This window comes from Branchiostoma lanceolatum, chromosome 3 (genome assembly GCF_035083965.1).
Source record: "Branchiostoma lanceolatum isolate klBraLanc5 chromosome 3, klBraLanc5.hap2, whole genome shotgun sequence".
Classification (NCBI taxonomy): Eukaryota; Metazoa; Chordata; class Leptocardii; order Amphioxiformes; family Branchiostomatidae; genus Branchiostoma; species Branchiostoma lanceolatum.
This window is the reverse complement of record NC_089724.1, coordinates 21,250,283-21,266,288: the sequence shown is the minus strand read 5'-3', so window position 1 is coordinate 21,266,288 and position 16,006 is coordinate 21,250,283. Positions and strand designations below refer to the sequence as shown.

Below are 16,006 nucleotides of genomic sequence, written 5' to 3'. Positions count from 1 at the left end.
GAAAAATAGTACGGAAAACAGATGCTAATGTCGTATAATGGCAAAGTCAAAGAAAAAGATGTGAAAGAACAAAAAAGGAAGAATCTCCTTACCAAGGTTTCTTAAGACATACGTTGTAACGTATGGACCAACTTGTACTTTCTCCACGTCAGGTTTTCCCCGCCCGTATCCAATCATGTATCCCTGCAGCTGAGTATCAGGGCCGGCTGGTGGTGTCCACGTGAGTCTGATGGAGTTAGACCCAGGCTGCAGACGCAGAGATTCAGGAGTGCCTGGTAACTGTTCTACAGATGTGGGGCCTGGGGGAATTGTCCAATATATTCCTTCAATTGAAAGTTTCCATGAGGTTAAACATATAGTCAAACAATGGTAAAACTGTTTATTTATTCATTTATTTATTCATTTATTTGTAAACCTGGATAAGACAAAATCGTGCCTGAATACACTTTTCGTCTCATTTTTCCGTGTCAATTGACACCAATCCAGCAAAACAGTAAACCATCATTTCTTTCTGTTATATGTCGATTTTACAGATTACCTACGTCATGTTCAATGCATGATTATCAAAGCTTTTAGATAGTGTTCCAAAAACTTCAGTCTCTCAAGTTTGCAATTCTGGGTATATTACGGATGTAGCATTTATCAAATTCCCTCATCTGTAAAAGCATTGAATATAGGTTACACAACAAATTACGGTCAATTACTGAATTGGCGTTACACAGACGACTGAAGGTCCCACTTACCACCCTGTGGTGAGGTGCTGTTCACCACTGTAATGCTGTATGGACTCTGTCTCTGTTTGCCCTCCATGATTTTGACTGAGAACTCGTACTTGGTGTACGGCCTGAGGTTTGTTACACTGTACTCCAGATTGTTAGTGTTGATGTAAGATGTCTTCCTATCAGGTGAGCCGACAGCCATCCACCTGCAAGAGAGGTCACAGAATTCGAAAATAAAAGGTTTTTGGGAGACTATTGGTAACATAGGGACTGGGGTAATAGGAACTCTTAGGGTCAAGTTGTGGAAATGGTGGGCCATATCAAAAAGTCAAAATGACATACTGGTATGAGAAGTGGGCCTTTTGAACTCAATTCACACTGCAACCTACTGATGTTAGCCATCCATTGTAACTTGATCAAGTTGAATTGGTCTTAACAAATGATATTGTTGAAAGGTAGGACAGATGTTTAATGTAACAAAATATCAAATGTGCACAGCACACACTTCCACACAGAAAACATGACCACTATGGTCTTCTATTGACGAACCTTACTGTGTAGTATCTGTTCTCTACAAGCTGATTTTCAATCAAGCCCGGGTCGGTCCAGGACACCAGAATCGTGTTGGGTCCCAAGACTTGTGTCTTCAGCCCAACAGGAGGCAGTAGTGGACCAGTTGTATCAGGGGGAGCTACAAGAGGAAGGAGTAACGTTTTAACAATAAAAAAGTTACATTGTCTACTTCATGGACACTGGCATTTATCTTCTAAAAATACAGCCAATGGTGGCTCGAAACCATTTCTTACCGAAACATTTTTTCACAAATTAACTCTGCTTTCAACAGTAATCAAAGTACCAAAAGAAGGGGAAAAACATGACCGTACTTCTCACAAATGTCTCCATCACCTACTCACAAAAAGACCTTTCTAAACTATCAAAGGTACAAAGTGCTCCCACCTCTAGGCAGTGTGTTGGTAACTTCATAGATGGGCCTTCCTTGTCCCATTCTGTTGAAAGCTCGAAGACTTATGATGTACTCTGTTTCTGGTTCTGCAAAGTAACAATTCTGACAATTGTGACTCGTTTCTTACAAGGAAAAAAAGAGTTTAGAATAAAAGCAAAATAAGATATCTGTTTCCTAATAATCAAATGGGCATGGATAACGCCACCCTAATTCATTTCTTTGGTTCTCAAACTTTTAAGAACAAAAATTCAACAGAAATATTCACTTTCTGATAGTTGTGGCCTGACTAGAACAGTGAAACAACCGTGCCTTACCAAGATCCCGTAAGATGTGTGTCCTTACATCCCCACCAACTGGTATGAACTCCTCATCAGGAGCACCCCGTCCATACCCGATCTGGTATCCGTCCACCTCCGCCACAGGTGCTGACGGGGCTGTCCATGTCAGCAGGATGGTGTTGGACACCGCCCGCAGCTGAAGGGACCCCGGGGCTCCTGGGATTTGTGATGGACTTAAAGATCTGGAGCCTTGAAGGTACAGAAAAAATACCACTCAGCTGTAGCAAAGCACCCAGTCCAAAAAAGCGCACAACTCAAAAGATGCACAAAACAAGAAACAATATGTATTTTGCAACTTTCGATAAGCTTAAGCCGTACATATGTGCATCCGCGTGAAGATTAACTGCAGAGTTGGCTTTGACTACACCAAGGCCACACCTTGCATGTGGTTTTAGTAGACCACACCTGCACATTGTAATTTAAGCCCAACGTTATTCAACTTATTTATTAGTGATATTACAACCATCTTTGACAATGAATGTGAACCACCAATTATGCATGATAAGTACATTCCCTGTTTATTATACGCAGATGACTTAGTTATTTTTTCCAAGTCTAAGCAAGGGTTACAAACTTCTTTGAATAAGCTAGAAAACTATTGTAATACATGGAGACTGAATGTAAACCTTAGGAAAACAAAAGTTGTTGTTTTCTCTAAAGGTGGTCGTCTTCCAAAAGACTGTTTGTTTACATACCAGAAAAACCCTGTTGAATTAGTTACATCCTATTGTTACTTGGGTATCATTGTCAACTCTGCTGGCACATTCAAGGCGAATCACAAACACCTCTACCGGAAAGGTCTAAAAGCTTTGTTCGGCATCAACCAATCTCTAGACAATGCCGACGCCCCAATTTCTGTGAGAAACAAACTTTTTGATGCGTGCGTTAAACCCATTATTCTCTACGGCTCTGAAATATGGGGTTCATTCAAAAGTTCAAATTCCTGTCCAATTGAATCAGTTCATTTAAAATTCTGCAAACAATCAGTACGTGTACCTAGGTCTGCTTGCAGCCTAGCTGCAAGGGCGGAATTAGGAAGATACCCAATACAAGTGGATGCTTCGCTAAATGCCGTCAAATATTTCCTTAGACTTCGCCAGAATGTGTCAGCCGACAGTTTTCAAGCAGATGCTTTCTGCTGTCAGTTAGATCTAGACAAATCTGGTGTGAAATGTTGGGCGACAGGAATACGTAAGTCTTTAGAGGAGAGCGGGTTTGCTTTCTTATGGCACCTACCAATTTCATATAATTCAAATACGTTACAAATTGTTAGTTCCATTGGCCAACGGATAAAAGACATTTACTTCCAAACGTTTCTGAAAGAAATACATAACGACAACAAAGGTGGGGCTTCCAAAAATAAGTTAAGATCATATAGATTATTCAAAACTACTTATAATGAAGAAAAATATCTAAGTAATTCAAATATGAGGGTCAGGAATGCAGTCACAAGACTAAGAATCAGCTCCCACAAACTACATATTGAAACAGGAAGACATACCCGCACTCCTCTAGAACAACGATTATGTAAACATTGTACTTTGAATAGAGTAGAAGATGAATGTCATTTTGTGGTAGAATGTGTATTATATACCAAAGAAAGAAATGAACTGTATAAACTTGTAGAAAACCTATTTCCCTACTTCACACATTTAAGTACTGTTCAAAAATTCATATTTCTAATGCGACTAGACAAACCTCCCATTGAAAAACACGTCTGTTCTTTTATATCTACTATAACCGAAAAGCGAGGAGAAGTAGAATTTATTTAATGATAGTCATATTCTTTTGTATCCGCTAACTGTACTTGTATTGTATTTTGTTGTGACCTGTACTTAGCCAAGTGTGGCAGAAATGTGCAATAAAGGTCTTCATTCATTAAGCTGATATTGTATTGCATGTTGAAATTCAGCAATTCATTCTTTGTTACATAACTGTGTTACATCAAGAAACTCCACCTACTGTATTGCAGCACCACCTGGTTTCCTTCATAGCCATAAGCAAAGACAAACAATCTCTCCAGTCTGTCATTTCCAAAGTACTTGAACCTGCAGAGTTTCCACTCAACACCATCAGAAAAACCTGTAGTCAGACAGTGCCTGTGTTAGCTTCACTCGAGTGGCAACATTCTACATCATGAATGGTAGACTGCGATGCTATTCTTATATGCACTGGGTTTTTTTGATAAGAATGTTGTCAAAATTTTCATTTTCATACATAATGAAAAAAGGATTTGTCAGGAAGTATTAGTGGTAGTGATTAAAACACAATTCCTTACCACCCACCCAGATGACTATTTACTTGAACACAATAATATAAACCAAAAAAGCAACATTCAAAGTCTGAAAGAAGTCTGAAAGGACCAATTGAAAGTGATGCATGAAAAGATAAAGGCTCCTTACTGCATTGGTATCCTTTTGCTCTCCATGCATTGCTAATTACATGCACTTCAGAAATCCAAACTCTTTCTTAAATGTTTTCCATTCAGTTAAGCCCATTACTACCAAGCCCCAAAATGAGCCATGAATGTCTTCTTGTCCACAAGGCAGTCTTTAGAAAATTTGAAGATGCTTTGAAATAGCTATTGACAAACTGTTGACACATACCGTCACTGAGTTCATCAACTGTGGTGATTTTTGTGTCGCCACACTCAGAACTGCAGTCTGACGACTCCCTCGCTATGCAGTCTCCACAGAGGCGCAGACGCTCACACATCCCTGGACATGTCTGCATACCAATACAAGAACAGTGGGGTTCATTTTCATCTAGTTAACTTAAAGCCAAAAAAGCTTTGAGGAAGATGCCATGTCTATGTACATGTACATTAAGGGATAAAAGTCATGATGGTCCTGCAGACATAAAGTTTAGGTAACACCATCTAATACATGTCTGGAAATAATTTTGGTTATCATGACATACATTGTACATAGTATCTACTTCACAATCACATAGAAGTGAGGAGTAGTGTTCTTACTGGACAGTCTTCACAGTGTGGCCCACGGTAGCTTCCTTGGCACTGGCAGACTCCACAGCTGCAGGTGCCACGGTCGTTACAGATCAACTGGAAAACAATTATCGAGCCTTGAAATCATAAAGTTTAACATTTTTCATCAAATGAGACTGGCAATGTAGTGTGTAACAGAAAGCTGAAATGATGACTGTTTCCTTTACTGCTAGTATCTACGTGAGAGAAACAGCATAACATTGTATGTATATTATCTTATCAAGCTCAGTACTGCTGATGCAAAGGTAATACCATGGTCGGTCATAGGTGAGTCAATCAGAATAATAGTAAAAAATTTGTTTTTAAGTCAAGTCAAGTCAAAGTTTGCTACACAGCAATTACATCAGGTACAATGTATGGCAAATAACATGAAATATCAACAACTACAAAGTATTTATACTGGACAAGTGCACTAATCTAACATCATTACTTGATACATAATATGATAAGAATAGTGCATTTCACATTGTTACAGTTTCTCTTTTGCATAGCATCATATATATGTTTATTGGCCTAGGTACTAGACAGATGCATACTTCAGGGCATGATGGAAGTATGCATCTGTATGTATTGAAGTGATATGGGTATTAAGAGGCTTGAAACCAGAAATAAAAGCAAGTGACTTCTACCCCATTACTGGATCGGCAGACATCCACACTTGTGGGACACTGGCAGGCTGTTCCCATCCAGTCTGCTTCACAATCACACTTACCACACCTGCATCTACCATGTTCTGTAAGGAAACAACAAACAGCAGTGTACGTGAACAGGGCAGCACATATAGCATTGCTTAAGTCATGGTTTATTATCATATGTGCATCTGTCACATTGCTTTCTCCGTTCTACACAGAAATTTGCTTCTTGGGATGGAAAAAAAATCACCCTGTCTGTCTAAAAAATCTGAACTTAATGACATTGATTTGATGGAAATGTATTTTCTTTAACTGGAAATGACATGTTGCTAATTTTCGTTGCTAAATCTGTCATTTCAAGTTGTTTAAAAAAATAAAAAAGACAATGAGTGGGATGGAAAAGCTTAGACAGCCCTGATCTGTCATCAAACTAAGCTGTGATGAATTGCAAAATCCAAATGTCTCACTATGCTCCACTTTTTCAGCATTGTCTAATACAGGTCTATTCTTATGGTATTGCAACTGTTTCTTGCAGAGACATGAGTTAACTTTACCTGGTCCTGAACAGATACTTCCATTGTAGTAATCACATGAGAAGTCATCACATTCACAGAACTGCCCACTGTATCTTTTCCCTGTATCTGGTCCGACAGCATAACAGTTACATTCTCCGCAGACACATTCGCCTCGACCGCCACATATACTCTCCCCTTCTCTCCTCCTGCAGACTGAGGGGTCTGATTCAGCCGAGGCATCACATTCACACATCGCACCATATCTGTATCAAAACAAAGTTTGGCGCACAAGACATTATCTATTCTGGATGCATTCAAAGTGTCATGGTAAAGTGGAGAGTAAATTTGTAATTTCTACAAATTGCAGGATGGTTAACATTACATTTTAACAAACATAGTGATACCTGCTTGGTGTGAGGAACTGTCACAGATATGTTTACACCACAGTTGGTGATAATCAGTTTAGGTGATGGTCAGTTCAGTACCAAGGACAGGTCCTGTCACAGATATGTAATAGTTGTAATAATCCGTTCAGTGCCAAGGAGAGGTCCTCTCACATATGTATTAGTTTGTAATAATCAGACCAAGGACAGGACCTGTTGACAATATGATGATACTCAGTTCAGTACCAAAGAGAGGTCCTGTCACAGATGTTATAGTTGGTGATATGCAGTTCAGTACCAAGGAGAGGTCCTGTCACAGATATGTTATAGTTGGTGATACTCAGTTCAGTTCCAAGGAGAGGTCCTGTCACAGATATGTAATAGTTAGTAATACCCAGTTCACTAACAAGAAAGAGGTCCTGTCACAGATGTGTTATACTTGGTGATAATCAGATCAGTACCAAGGAGAGGATCTGTCACAGATATGTTATAGTAGGTGAGTCAGGTACTGAGTTCAGTATCAAGGAGAGGTCTTGTCACAGATATGTAATTCTAAATCTAGCTCTAGTACGCCACCTACCGGCCTGAATTACAGCTGCAGCCTCCACAGCCATTCAGACTGCCATGCCCGCTGCAGGACGGATGGGACGGCATCTGAAAGAAACAAAATATTGCAGAGGAAAGAATGTCCTTTATCCATCAGCAGTGAAAATTCTCTTCATGCAAATGCGGAAGTCTGTCAACCATCCACTTCACTAAATGGTTCCAAACAACGGACATCATAACACCGGAAGTCCCTAAGGAACCAAAACCACACCTCCACACCAAAATTCAGCACTGAAAAATATTCTCTATTTCAGGCAATAAGTATCAGTAATCAGGTTCTGTAAGTACCATACTATTTAACAGACCTACCCACCAACACAAGTAACTTTAAAACCGTCTGCCATTCTTTAATGTGTATTTGAGATTTTGAATTTGTCACCTATTGTGCAATTCAGCTTGGCTGCTAGATAATTTGAATAAAATAGTTATGGTTATATTTGAACACAGTACAATCAGTTCAGCAAACAGCAGTATCTTTGAACATTATCTTCTGAAAAATAAGGAATTTTCCGCAATAAAGAGGTTCCCTTAGCAGTGACAAACTGTATTACCCTGTTCACATCATGTTTACTGACTGAAAACCAAGCTTATCCAGCTGTTATCTTCTCAAGAAGTTGCTAGTTGACTAGGAGAAGTTGTTTTAGGAAAAGGGCAGTACTTACCGGTTCTATATCATCACAAGAACACTTGCATATTGGTTCCACAGTGACCCGCAGGGAATGGGGCTCTCCAGCAGCCATGATGTCAAACTTTACCGGGTCAGTGTTACCATTGCAGCTCAGGAAGGTCACGTTGGCTGTGTACTGTATGGCTGTGTTCCGTGCCTACATACCATCCATAAGTACCATTGTTTAATAAGCGTAAGGTTGTATCAAATATAAAGTGATGATCAAATACATTCAGTATTAAAGAGATAACATGATCTGAAAGACTTGTCTCATTACTGTGACTATGATGTCACTTCAAGCACAGGGCAACATGTGAACACATGTATTAACAAAATACACAAAGAATACACAAAGTCAATCTGAACTAAACCTTACTCACTGCTTCTTGTGTTTCCATATCAGGGGACACCTAAAATTATACAAATTTGAAAAATCAGCAGTGTCTAACTTGAACAGAACAGCTAGTCCATACCAATTAACTGCCCAAAACACTCATTCATCTAACATAGCAGAAGAATACTTCCCTCCCTTTGAAACAAAATCTGACAGTGTGTATAGTATATCTGCACTTAACACATGACTTGTGTTAGGTCTTAAGATTCTCAACATATGGAACTTGAATATATCTTGGTTTAGAGACTTACATGTAGGCCTATCACCTAGTCCATAAGGACACGGTACTCACGCTAAATTGACTGCAAAGGATGGGTAATGGATATGGCAAAATAAGTCCTACCTTGTGCAGTGATACCCATGTACTGTTTGCTGGGCTTTGCACAAAAAGTTCTGTTCTGTGCTTTGAGTGCAGCAGGGAGGTCTAGATGATACAAACAACACTATTTCAGACAATGTCAACAAGCTACCTCTTACTGCTGGTATTCACTATTTTGATGTTAATAAATCACCAATTAGGGAGCACTTTCTATGTTCTTAATTCCCAGGTTGTAATGCTACATGATTTATACACCTTTCTTGCTTTTAAAACAACAAAAAATCATTACATACTCAATCATGGATCATGGAGCTTTTCACCTCTTTGTTACATTTTTGTGGTTTTGTCTACTTTGAAAGATATAGTTGAAGCAATATATTTGACCACAGAAGCTAAATTGAGATATAATTTTACAGTATCTCACCAGATTTCTTTTTACTACATCTTGAACAACATCAACAATGTTCTTCGAGTCTGACTGAAGTCTGTACACACTGGAGAAGTTGGATGGGGTAAAGGATATCAGAGTGGAAAGTTCCTGCAAGAATGAGCAAGACAGAAGTTACTCAACGGCTTCCTGCAGGAATTAAACAAATCAAAATGGTCATTGTCCACAAGAGTTATTAGTAAATTAACTAACAAACTTAATCAATCAAAAAGTACAGTCATTGACTCATGGTTATATGTATCATATATTGGGCATCACCAATGTGGACTATAGGACTCTGACTATACAGTAAAAAAACAACCTGCCTTCAATTTTCCTCACCTCATATAGTTCTACTCTCTGAGGAGTTACTGCAAAGAATGGTGTCACTCTATGGTCCAGCATCCTGTCTTTCAACAGAGCCACAGTAGGATAGTCCTGAGAGAATTGAAAATATCAACCCCTGAAACTGTTAACACGTAGTCAAGGTGTAATGGAATATCTGCATCCATAAGAAATGTGACACTTTAAGGGGAGAATACGACTTTTCCAGTCACCTAATAATACCAGTATACAGTCGGATTTATTCTACCACAACACCTGCTTCAAAACCCCTGGAGGTGCCTTTGTATGTAGAGCTTTATGTCTCTCTATATCTATGTTGCTTGTTGTATCTACATTTCCATTTTCACTATGGATCAGTTAGTGCCTGAAATAAAGAATTAATAATGATAATGATACAAAGTTTTTAAAATTTGTATCATTATCATTGTTAATTCTTTTCTTTTTTTTCATTTAAAATGCAACTGGAAACTGGAACCGTAATCACTAGTCATGTAGTAGGCTTATGAAGTCAAATTACAGGTGAATGGTAACTTGAATTCAAAGTTACTGTAATGATATTCAAATTGTGAAAATGAGTAGGTGTTAACAGCAGACCTGTTTTGTTGACTCTGCATCCTCTCCATTCTCGTCCATGTGGCACAGCCCGTCATTAGGCTGTACTATGCCCCCCAGCCTGCCGTCTCCAGCCCAGTGGAATGGGGCATCGGTCAGCACAAGGATCACACGTGCCGCATCATGTCTCCAACCAATCTGGTCCTGCAATAACAAGGAAACTGTCTTAAACACAACGGCTCACTTTTAACTCACTCAGAATTTTTGTAGATATGGTCAGGTAAATTTTGAGTATTCATCTGTGGCATCACCAGTGACTGGAAACAGGTGAACGAATGAAAAGTATGATTTCAGTACTTGAGCACAGCAACTGTGTACAAATGCTGATCTTGATGCATGGAGGGGGGGGGGTATACCTGTACTGTGTCACTGTTGTAGCTATGATTATTGTGAGTCGCACCATGAACCTACCTCACAGACAGTGGCTTGCATCAAGGCATCCAGCAAGCCTTCTGCTGCATCGATGTTACCGGATATCTCCTGTTCTGTGACACTGTTACTGAACTGGCTGAAATCATCCGTTAGTGCCTGCACATGTCTGAAGCTGAAGGCTGGTGCACAACCTTTACAGGGCTCATCCAGGCTGTATATAAGACACATCATCTGCATATTAGTCTTGCTTTTATGCACACATAGACGTTTTGAGATTATCAATTCAACACATTAGCCACCATAACTAAGACCCAAACAAAGACTGTGAACTGTCTTTTCCAAAACATCTCCTTAAGCTTAAGCTATCATCCAATGTAACATAATTAATGCCAATATTTCACTTGCCTGACATCTTGTAAGTTTCAAAATGTAAGACCTAAAAAAAATCTTTGTACTGTCTTATGAAATGTAAAATTTTAAGATTTCCTTACCACAAGACTGATTTCTGTAACACAAACCAAAATTTCTACTCACTTGTGAGTGTTTGTGAAGGGAAGAACCGTCTTGTCCACAAATGTTCCAAACCCAAGCCGAACATGCTTGTGTCCATAGATGACTGTCTGGACTAAATGAAAAGATTGCTGTTACTGTCATGGCAAGTGACTCAGACACTTCCATGGATAGTGACCATCAATTTATTTCACACCAACGTCACCTTGTTTAGCTGTGAAGTGCACCAGTAATGACAGCTTCAATTGTGACACATCCTCTTTGATAATTACAAATTGTTACTACACAAATCACAAAGAGAGATCGCTACTGCTTTGAATGTGAATACAATTTGCACATAATGACATGCAAGCTGTCCCTCATGTTTAATGCTCATGTGTGCTACCGATAGCCTTTGTTTACAAGCAATTCTGAAAGTATGCCTCCCTTGAAATTTTTTCATTTTTTGAAATGGTGAATATCACACAAAATATTGTGCACCATCGTGTTTTATTACCAACCTACCAAGTTTGTCTAAGGAGTCCCACAGCAAGAAGAGATCATCAGCCATAGATTTAGACATGTCCATGAGAATGTACAGGTCAATGGCCTTGACAGAAGGAGGTGGCGGTGGCAGCACCTCAAAATACAGCGGCATGCTCCTCCCTAGGGTAAAAAGGGACACATACTGAATCTGATGAAACACTGTTTTCTGAAAGAGCAATGAGCTGATGGAGACCATTCTATAAATGTTATCTCCTGATTCATCAAAGGTACTCTCTGTTGAAATCAAATTAAGCTTACCCTCTGTGCCCGCCTTCTGTAACCAAGCCAGCTGGCACAATACAGAAATGCAATATTTCATACTACATATTTCATACTGACTGTCATAAATGGATCAAGACATATCACACCCAAAGCTGTCCAGACAAAACAATTATAGTGCTTTATGCATTCATTTGCAGCGACTTAACTACTTCTATGGCAGGCTTGGGGAGGAGGTAACATTAACATGTGGGTTCCTCTCACCTGGCCTCATCCGCAAGATGGCCTCTTGAGGCGCAAAGAAAAGATGCTTTTTGTCTGGAGGATCAGGTTCATTCTGTAGAACAACATAGCTACTACTTTAGTTGTTGACAACTGTAAGTTTTTACCAATATCATCTGATGTGCTTCCATTGAAAAATTAATATAGAAATCAAATGCACTTAAACATGACTGTTATGATTTTATGATTCTAAAAGTCAAAAATATGTATACACTTGTACATGAACAGAAACACAAACAGACAGTTGCCTAGGAGCAACAGTGAACACTTCTATTGTATAGCCGGTATTCCTGCCCTTCGGCTAGTAAATAATGAGAGAGATATCCACCCTGGTGATTAATATCTGACTCCTGGGGCTCATGACATCCTCCGCGGGGCATCCCCGGTCTGTCAGCCGATGCACCATGTCACAGCGGGAACCTGAGAACTCCTGTGGACCGTACAGCACACTTTCAGCACCAAGGACAGGTAAAATATGTAAAAGATGAAATTTGAAGGTGATCTATATCTTACTACATAGCAGTACATAAATTGTCAGGGGGATGCCCTTGTACAGTAAATAGACCTACAGTTTAAAAACTTTTACAAAGAGGAAACGCTTAATAGGCTGAAAACTAAGCTTGCTAAATGACTCCTACAATCTTAGATTTTCACCATACTACCGGTATTGTATATATAAATGTGTTCTTGTGCTGACAATATCTGTAACAGGAAAAACATGCCATGTCCACAAACCTGTTCAGAACACCAGCCACACCAAAAAGCAGTCTGCAGACACTCGGAACAGTTGCCAGCCCCAAGCTGCTGACACAGGCGGGACCCAAACTGCTCCATGTCTTCCCCTGGCATCGGGCTCCAGACACTAGGTGCGTCACGCTTTTGTCGCACACTTGTAATGCAAAAGAGAGAGGCATTTCTTATTGACTTTCCCATACCTTACAATCTTTAGATCTCAAAGTGCCCTGATTTATAGAACATTCCAAACTCCACTGTAATGTGTATGAATTAATTCATATAATAATCCATACTTCTGCTAACTACAAAAGTTAGATGGTGTCTTACTACATATAACTGCTTTGAAAACCTGGATACAAAGTTGACTGTACATTAAACACACCTTAAAGTTTTGACTGTTGCCTCTATCAGCAGAGAAATAGATGCCTGTTAAGAAAAGGAAAACTTAAGATGAACATTTTTTTTAAAAATCAGCCTGCTGGTCAAGTGTTCAAACTGCTTATTCACAATGACTACTTCATCATTCAACATTGTGCCAAGCACCATACATGTTGCTTGCTTATTTTCATTATGTGCTCAGCATATCCTCACCTTCTCTTTCTTTCAACAGAAATCAAATGTCTGGTCAGAGGGTCCCATGCCTTCATCTTAAGGTTAAATGATATGGAAATTCACTGAGGCTACTTTGGTCAAATGACCTGGCATTTTTCATGCAGGTATTTTGATTGCCAGACCACATCACTGACCATAATGCCAGACAAAGAAACAAACAAATGCCTGTTCTCACCTTGGCTACAGGACTCTTGGTGTCTGACTTGATTTGTGCACAAGTGTTAAACGTCAACTGGTTGCCCTGGTGTACTTCCTACAAAGGAAGCAGTAAACCAAGAACAAGTGTCCATTAATCAGTGTTTTGCATTCCAAAAGTTTATCAGCATCGATTTTTCTGACATAAAAGATACAGCTTTAAATGTGTTAACTCTCAAATTTATCGGTAACATTATACATGTATGTTAAATCATGGAGCTTTAGTATTCAGGCCTGTCCTTGGTACTGAAAACATGCTGTTTTTCTTTCTCTGTCTTCAGGAAAAGCATTCCATTTAACCTGTAACAATTAAGAAAAATGAGTCACTGACTTTTTCAGCATTTCTACATCTAATACAAGTCTCAATATCTCTTTTATAAAGCTATGCATACTCTCTCAATTCTTTAGCCCATTCTTCTGCCTAACAAGTTAAGGACAGTTCAAATGTTTTTCAATTATCACATATTGATATACAGCACCTTCAGAGCTACACTCCCCATGGCTTTTCCTTCTATCTTAATGACGACCATATCTCCTGCTGCAAGACGTCCGATGGTGCAGGTATATACGTGCCAACTGGCTGCCCCAGCAATGCATTCCTCCTGAAACAACCATCAACCCAAAAGTCAGCAACACTTCCCTTCACATACTATGATGATGGAAGCCTGTATGCAGGCAAGTTTAACCAACAATCCAGAAAAGACTGTGGTACCTACCTCAACCATGTTCCAGTTGGCCTGGGTGACTCCCAAAAAGTCAGCTTTTCCTGACCAGTCAGATGAAAATATCTATGCAGCAAATAAAACAGGTGATAATACATTTAGTTTTACATGTTATTGACTCTCCCCTTGTTTAACATGATGATTTGAAAACATGATACCCAATATTTTCACTGACATACAGATACGCCTGTGCATGCCCTCTCCCCCAAAACACACACACACATCACACAAGCGCATCATTCTCATCATCAGTCAACATTCAGATCGGGAACAATTCTTGTACAACGCCGTTCCACATTTTGCAGTCCTACATGGCATTGTCCTTGAAAAAAAGCATCTTAATCACCAATGTTTGACATTCACACAAAAATATACCAAAATGTATCACTTACTGGCTCATCTGTCTCTTGCTTACAAGAGACCTCCGCAACTCCATCCTGTAGAGAAACAAAATATTCTATTACCAGAAACGTTTTCAAGTCAGTAATGCACAATTAATTATGCATCTTGATATGAAATGTGGACTTTGATCCATTCATTTTTAAAGTATTCACTCACTTAACCCACAGACAACAAATTAATCTTCCTGCTACAAAAGTAATCATTTTCCTAGATTCTCGAAAATCTAAAGTCTCACTACCAACCTCTCTTGTTGCTGACCCCCATGTGAAGAGTTGACCATTGGAGATGCTAACTGGGAGGAACAGGTGCAGGGTAGTCGATGTCCTCAACTTTGGACCCTTATTCAATACCTGAAAATCATCATCAATGATTCAAAGTCAACCTTCTAAGTTGCCAGTAGAAATAAGTGGGACCCCTTGTTTTATTCAGTAGAAACAGATTAATGAGCCAATACTACTGATGGCTAGAAACAGTGTTGAAGTATGTAAAATTGGGCTTGCAAACAATGTACATGAAATGTCTCGCAGAGTTGCAAGACAAGAGTGCATGGGAAATAAATGATGGCAAGCAAATGATGTTTAAACATAAAAACTAACTTTTATTCTCTTACTCCTTTCATTCCATTTTAATAGTCCCTAAAAAATCTATGCAAGCTCAAAAGATGTCACTCTATTCCTTCCCTTCCAAATAAAGCTGTCTCCATCTGTTTAGCCTAAGTGTCATCCTGTTATTATACAGGCTTTACCTAAGGCGGCGTCTGGAACTTAACAGGATGACACTCAGGCTATCAACTGTTTACCTGGTAAAAGAACTGGAAATCAATTGGCCCTGCTCCACGGCTGATGTACAGGTTCTCTGGTATGCTGGTCCTGAGGGGACAGGTTTTCTCATCACATGAAAATGGGGCTCATGTTGCAACAGACTACAGATGATAATACATGCAGCACGACAGGAACAGTCATCCAGGCAACAATACACCTGTTAAGCACAACTTCCTTGAGTTTAAAATCCTTATGTTACATCTAACTTACTGCATGCTGAAGATTTTCTGTACAAGTTACAGAAAATTAGAAAACATTGTGTACCTACCCACGGATGTAGAAGCCTTCACTTTTGTCTTCGGCAATTCTAAGCTGTAGGAAACAACAATCTGGTGGTAAGGAATATTTTGTGTAGTATTTGCTGACTCTTTATGGAACTATGACTGCTGCTATCATCCATCTCAAATTTACAAGTCCTGCTTCATGTGCTCTCAAGAAACAGTAGAATGAAGCTTCATACCTCCAGGTCCACACTTGTGTTAGAGCTTGGATGCAGCATGGGATACATGTTGAATGAAGGAAGTGCACCAGTGCTGGTGTTGGATAGGCTGGGAACATTGAGCTTGTAGTCCAAAGTCACTTGTATAGGGCTGAGGTCCATCACACCTTCCTGCATAGGAGTTAATCAACAGTGACAACATTAGTACGTAGGCACAGTGACAAAATTAAAGTAGGAATGCTCTCTC

The 16,006-nt window shown here is 39.4% G+C and overlaps 1 protein-coding gene across 4 annotated transcripts in view; it reads right to left on the bottom strand.

Moving 5' to 3' along the window:
* The window catches only part of LOC136430987 (uncharacterized), a 38,680-nt gene that overhangs the window by 13,098 nt on the left and 9,576 nt on the right, over positions 1-16,006 (bottom strand). For all 4 annotated transcript variants that reach the window (XM_066422158.1, XM_066422156.1, XM_066422159.1 and 1 more), the window contains exons 16-47: positions 15,781-15,930; positions 15,589-15,632; positions 15,299-15,368; positions 14,742-14,849; positions 14,490-14,534; positions 14,092-14,163; positions 13,855-13,977; positions 13,356-13,433; positions 12,951-12,994; positions 12,569-12,722; positions 12,162-12,263; positions 11,816-11,888; positions 11,312-11,452; positions 10,832-10,922; positions 10,337-10,508; positions 9,908-10,069; positions 9,311-9,406; positions 8,966-9,079; positions 8,566-8,646; positions 8,209-8,238; positions 7,824-7,985; positions 7,136-7,209; positions 6,212-6,435; positions 5,655-5,758; positions 4,996-5,082; positions 4,628-4,748; positions 3,984-4,103; positions 1,998-2,210; positions 1,677-1,769; positions 1,269-1,410; positions 744-925; positions 93-299 (exon numbers count right to left, since the gene is read on the bottom strand). In XM_066422158.1, the coding sequence (XP_066278255.1) occupies positions 93-299; positions 744-925; positions 1,269-1,410; positions 1,677-1,769; positions 1,998-2,210; positions 3,984-4,103; positions 4,628-4,748; positions 4,996-5,082; positions 5,655-5,758; positions 6,212-6,435; positions 7,136-7,209; positions 7,824-7,985; positions 8,209-8,238; positions 8,566-8,646; positions 8,966-9,079; positions 9,311-9,406; positions 9,908-10,069; positions 10,337-10,508; positions 10,832-10,922; positions 11,312-11,452; positions 11,816-11,888; positions 12,162-12,263; positions 12,569-12,722; positions 12,951-12,994; positions 13,356-13,433; positions 13,855-13,977; positions 14,092-14,163; positions 14,490-14,534; positions 14,742-14,849; positions 15,299-15,368; positions 15,589-15,632; positions 15,781-15,930 (3,679 nt within the window). The remainder of the gene's footprint in view (positions 1-92; positions 300-743; positions 926-1,268; positions 1,411-1,676; positions 1,770-1,997; positions 2,211-3,983; positions 4,104-4,627; positions 4,749-4,995; positions 5,083-5,654; positions 5,759-6,211; positions 6,436-7,135; positions 7,210-7,823; positions 7,986-8,208; positions 8,239-8,565; positions 8,647-8,965; positions 9,080-9,310; positions 9,407-9,907; positions 10,070-10,336; positions 10,509-10,831; positions 10,923-11,311; positions 11,453-11,815; positions 11,889-12,161; positions 12,264-12,568; positions 12,723-12,950; positions 12,995-13,355; positions 13,434-13,854; positions 13,978-14,091; positions 14,164-14,489; positions 14,535-14,741; positions 14,850-15,298; positions 15,369-15,588; positions 15,633-15,780; positions 15,931-16,006) is intronic.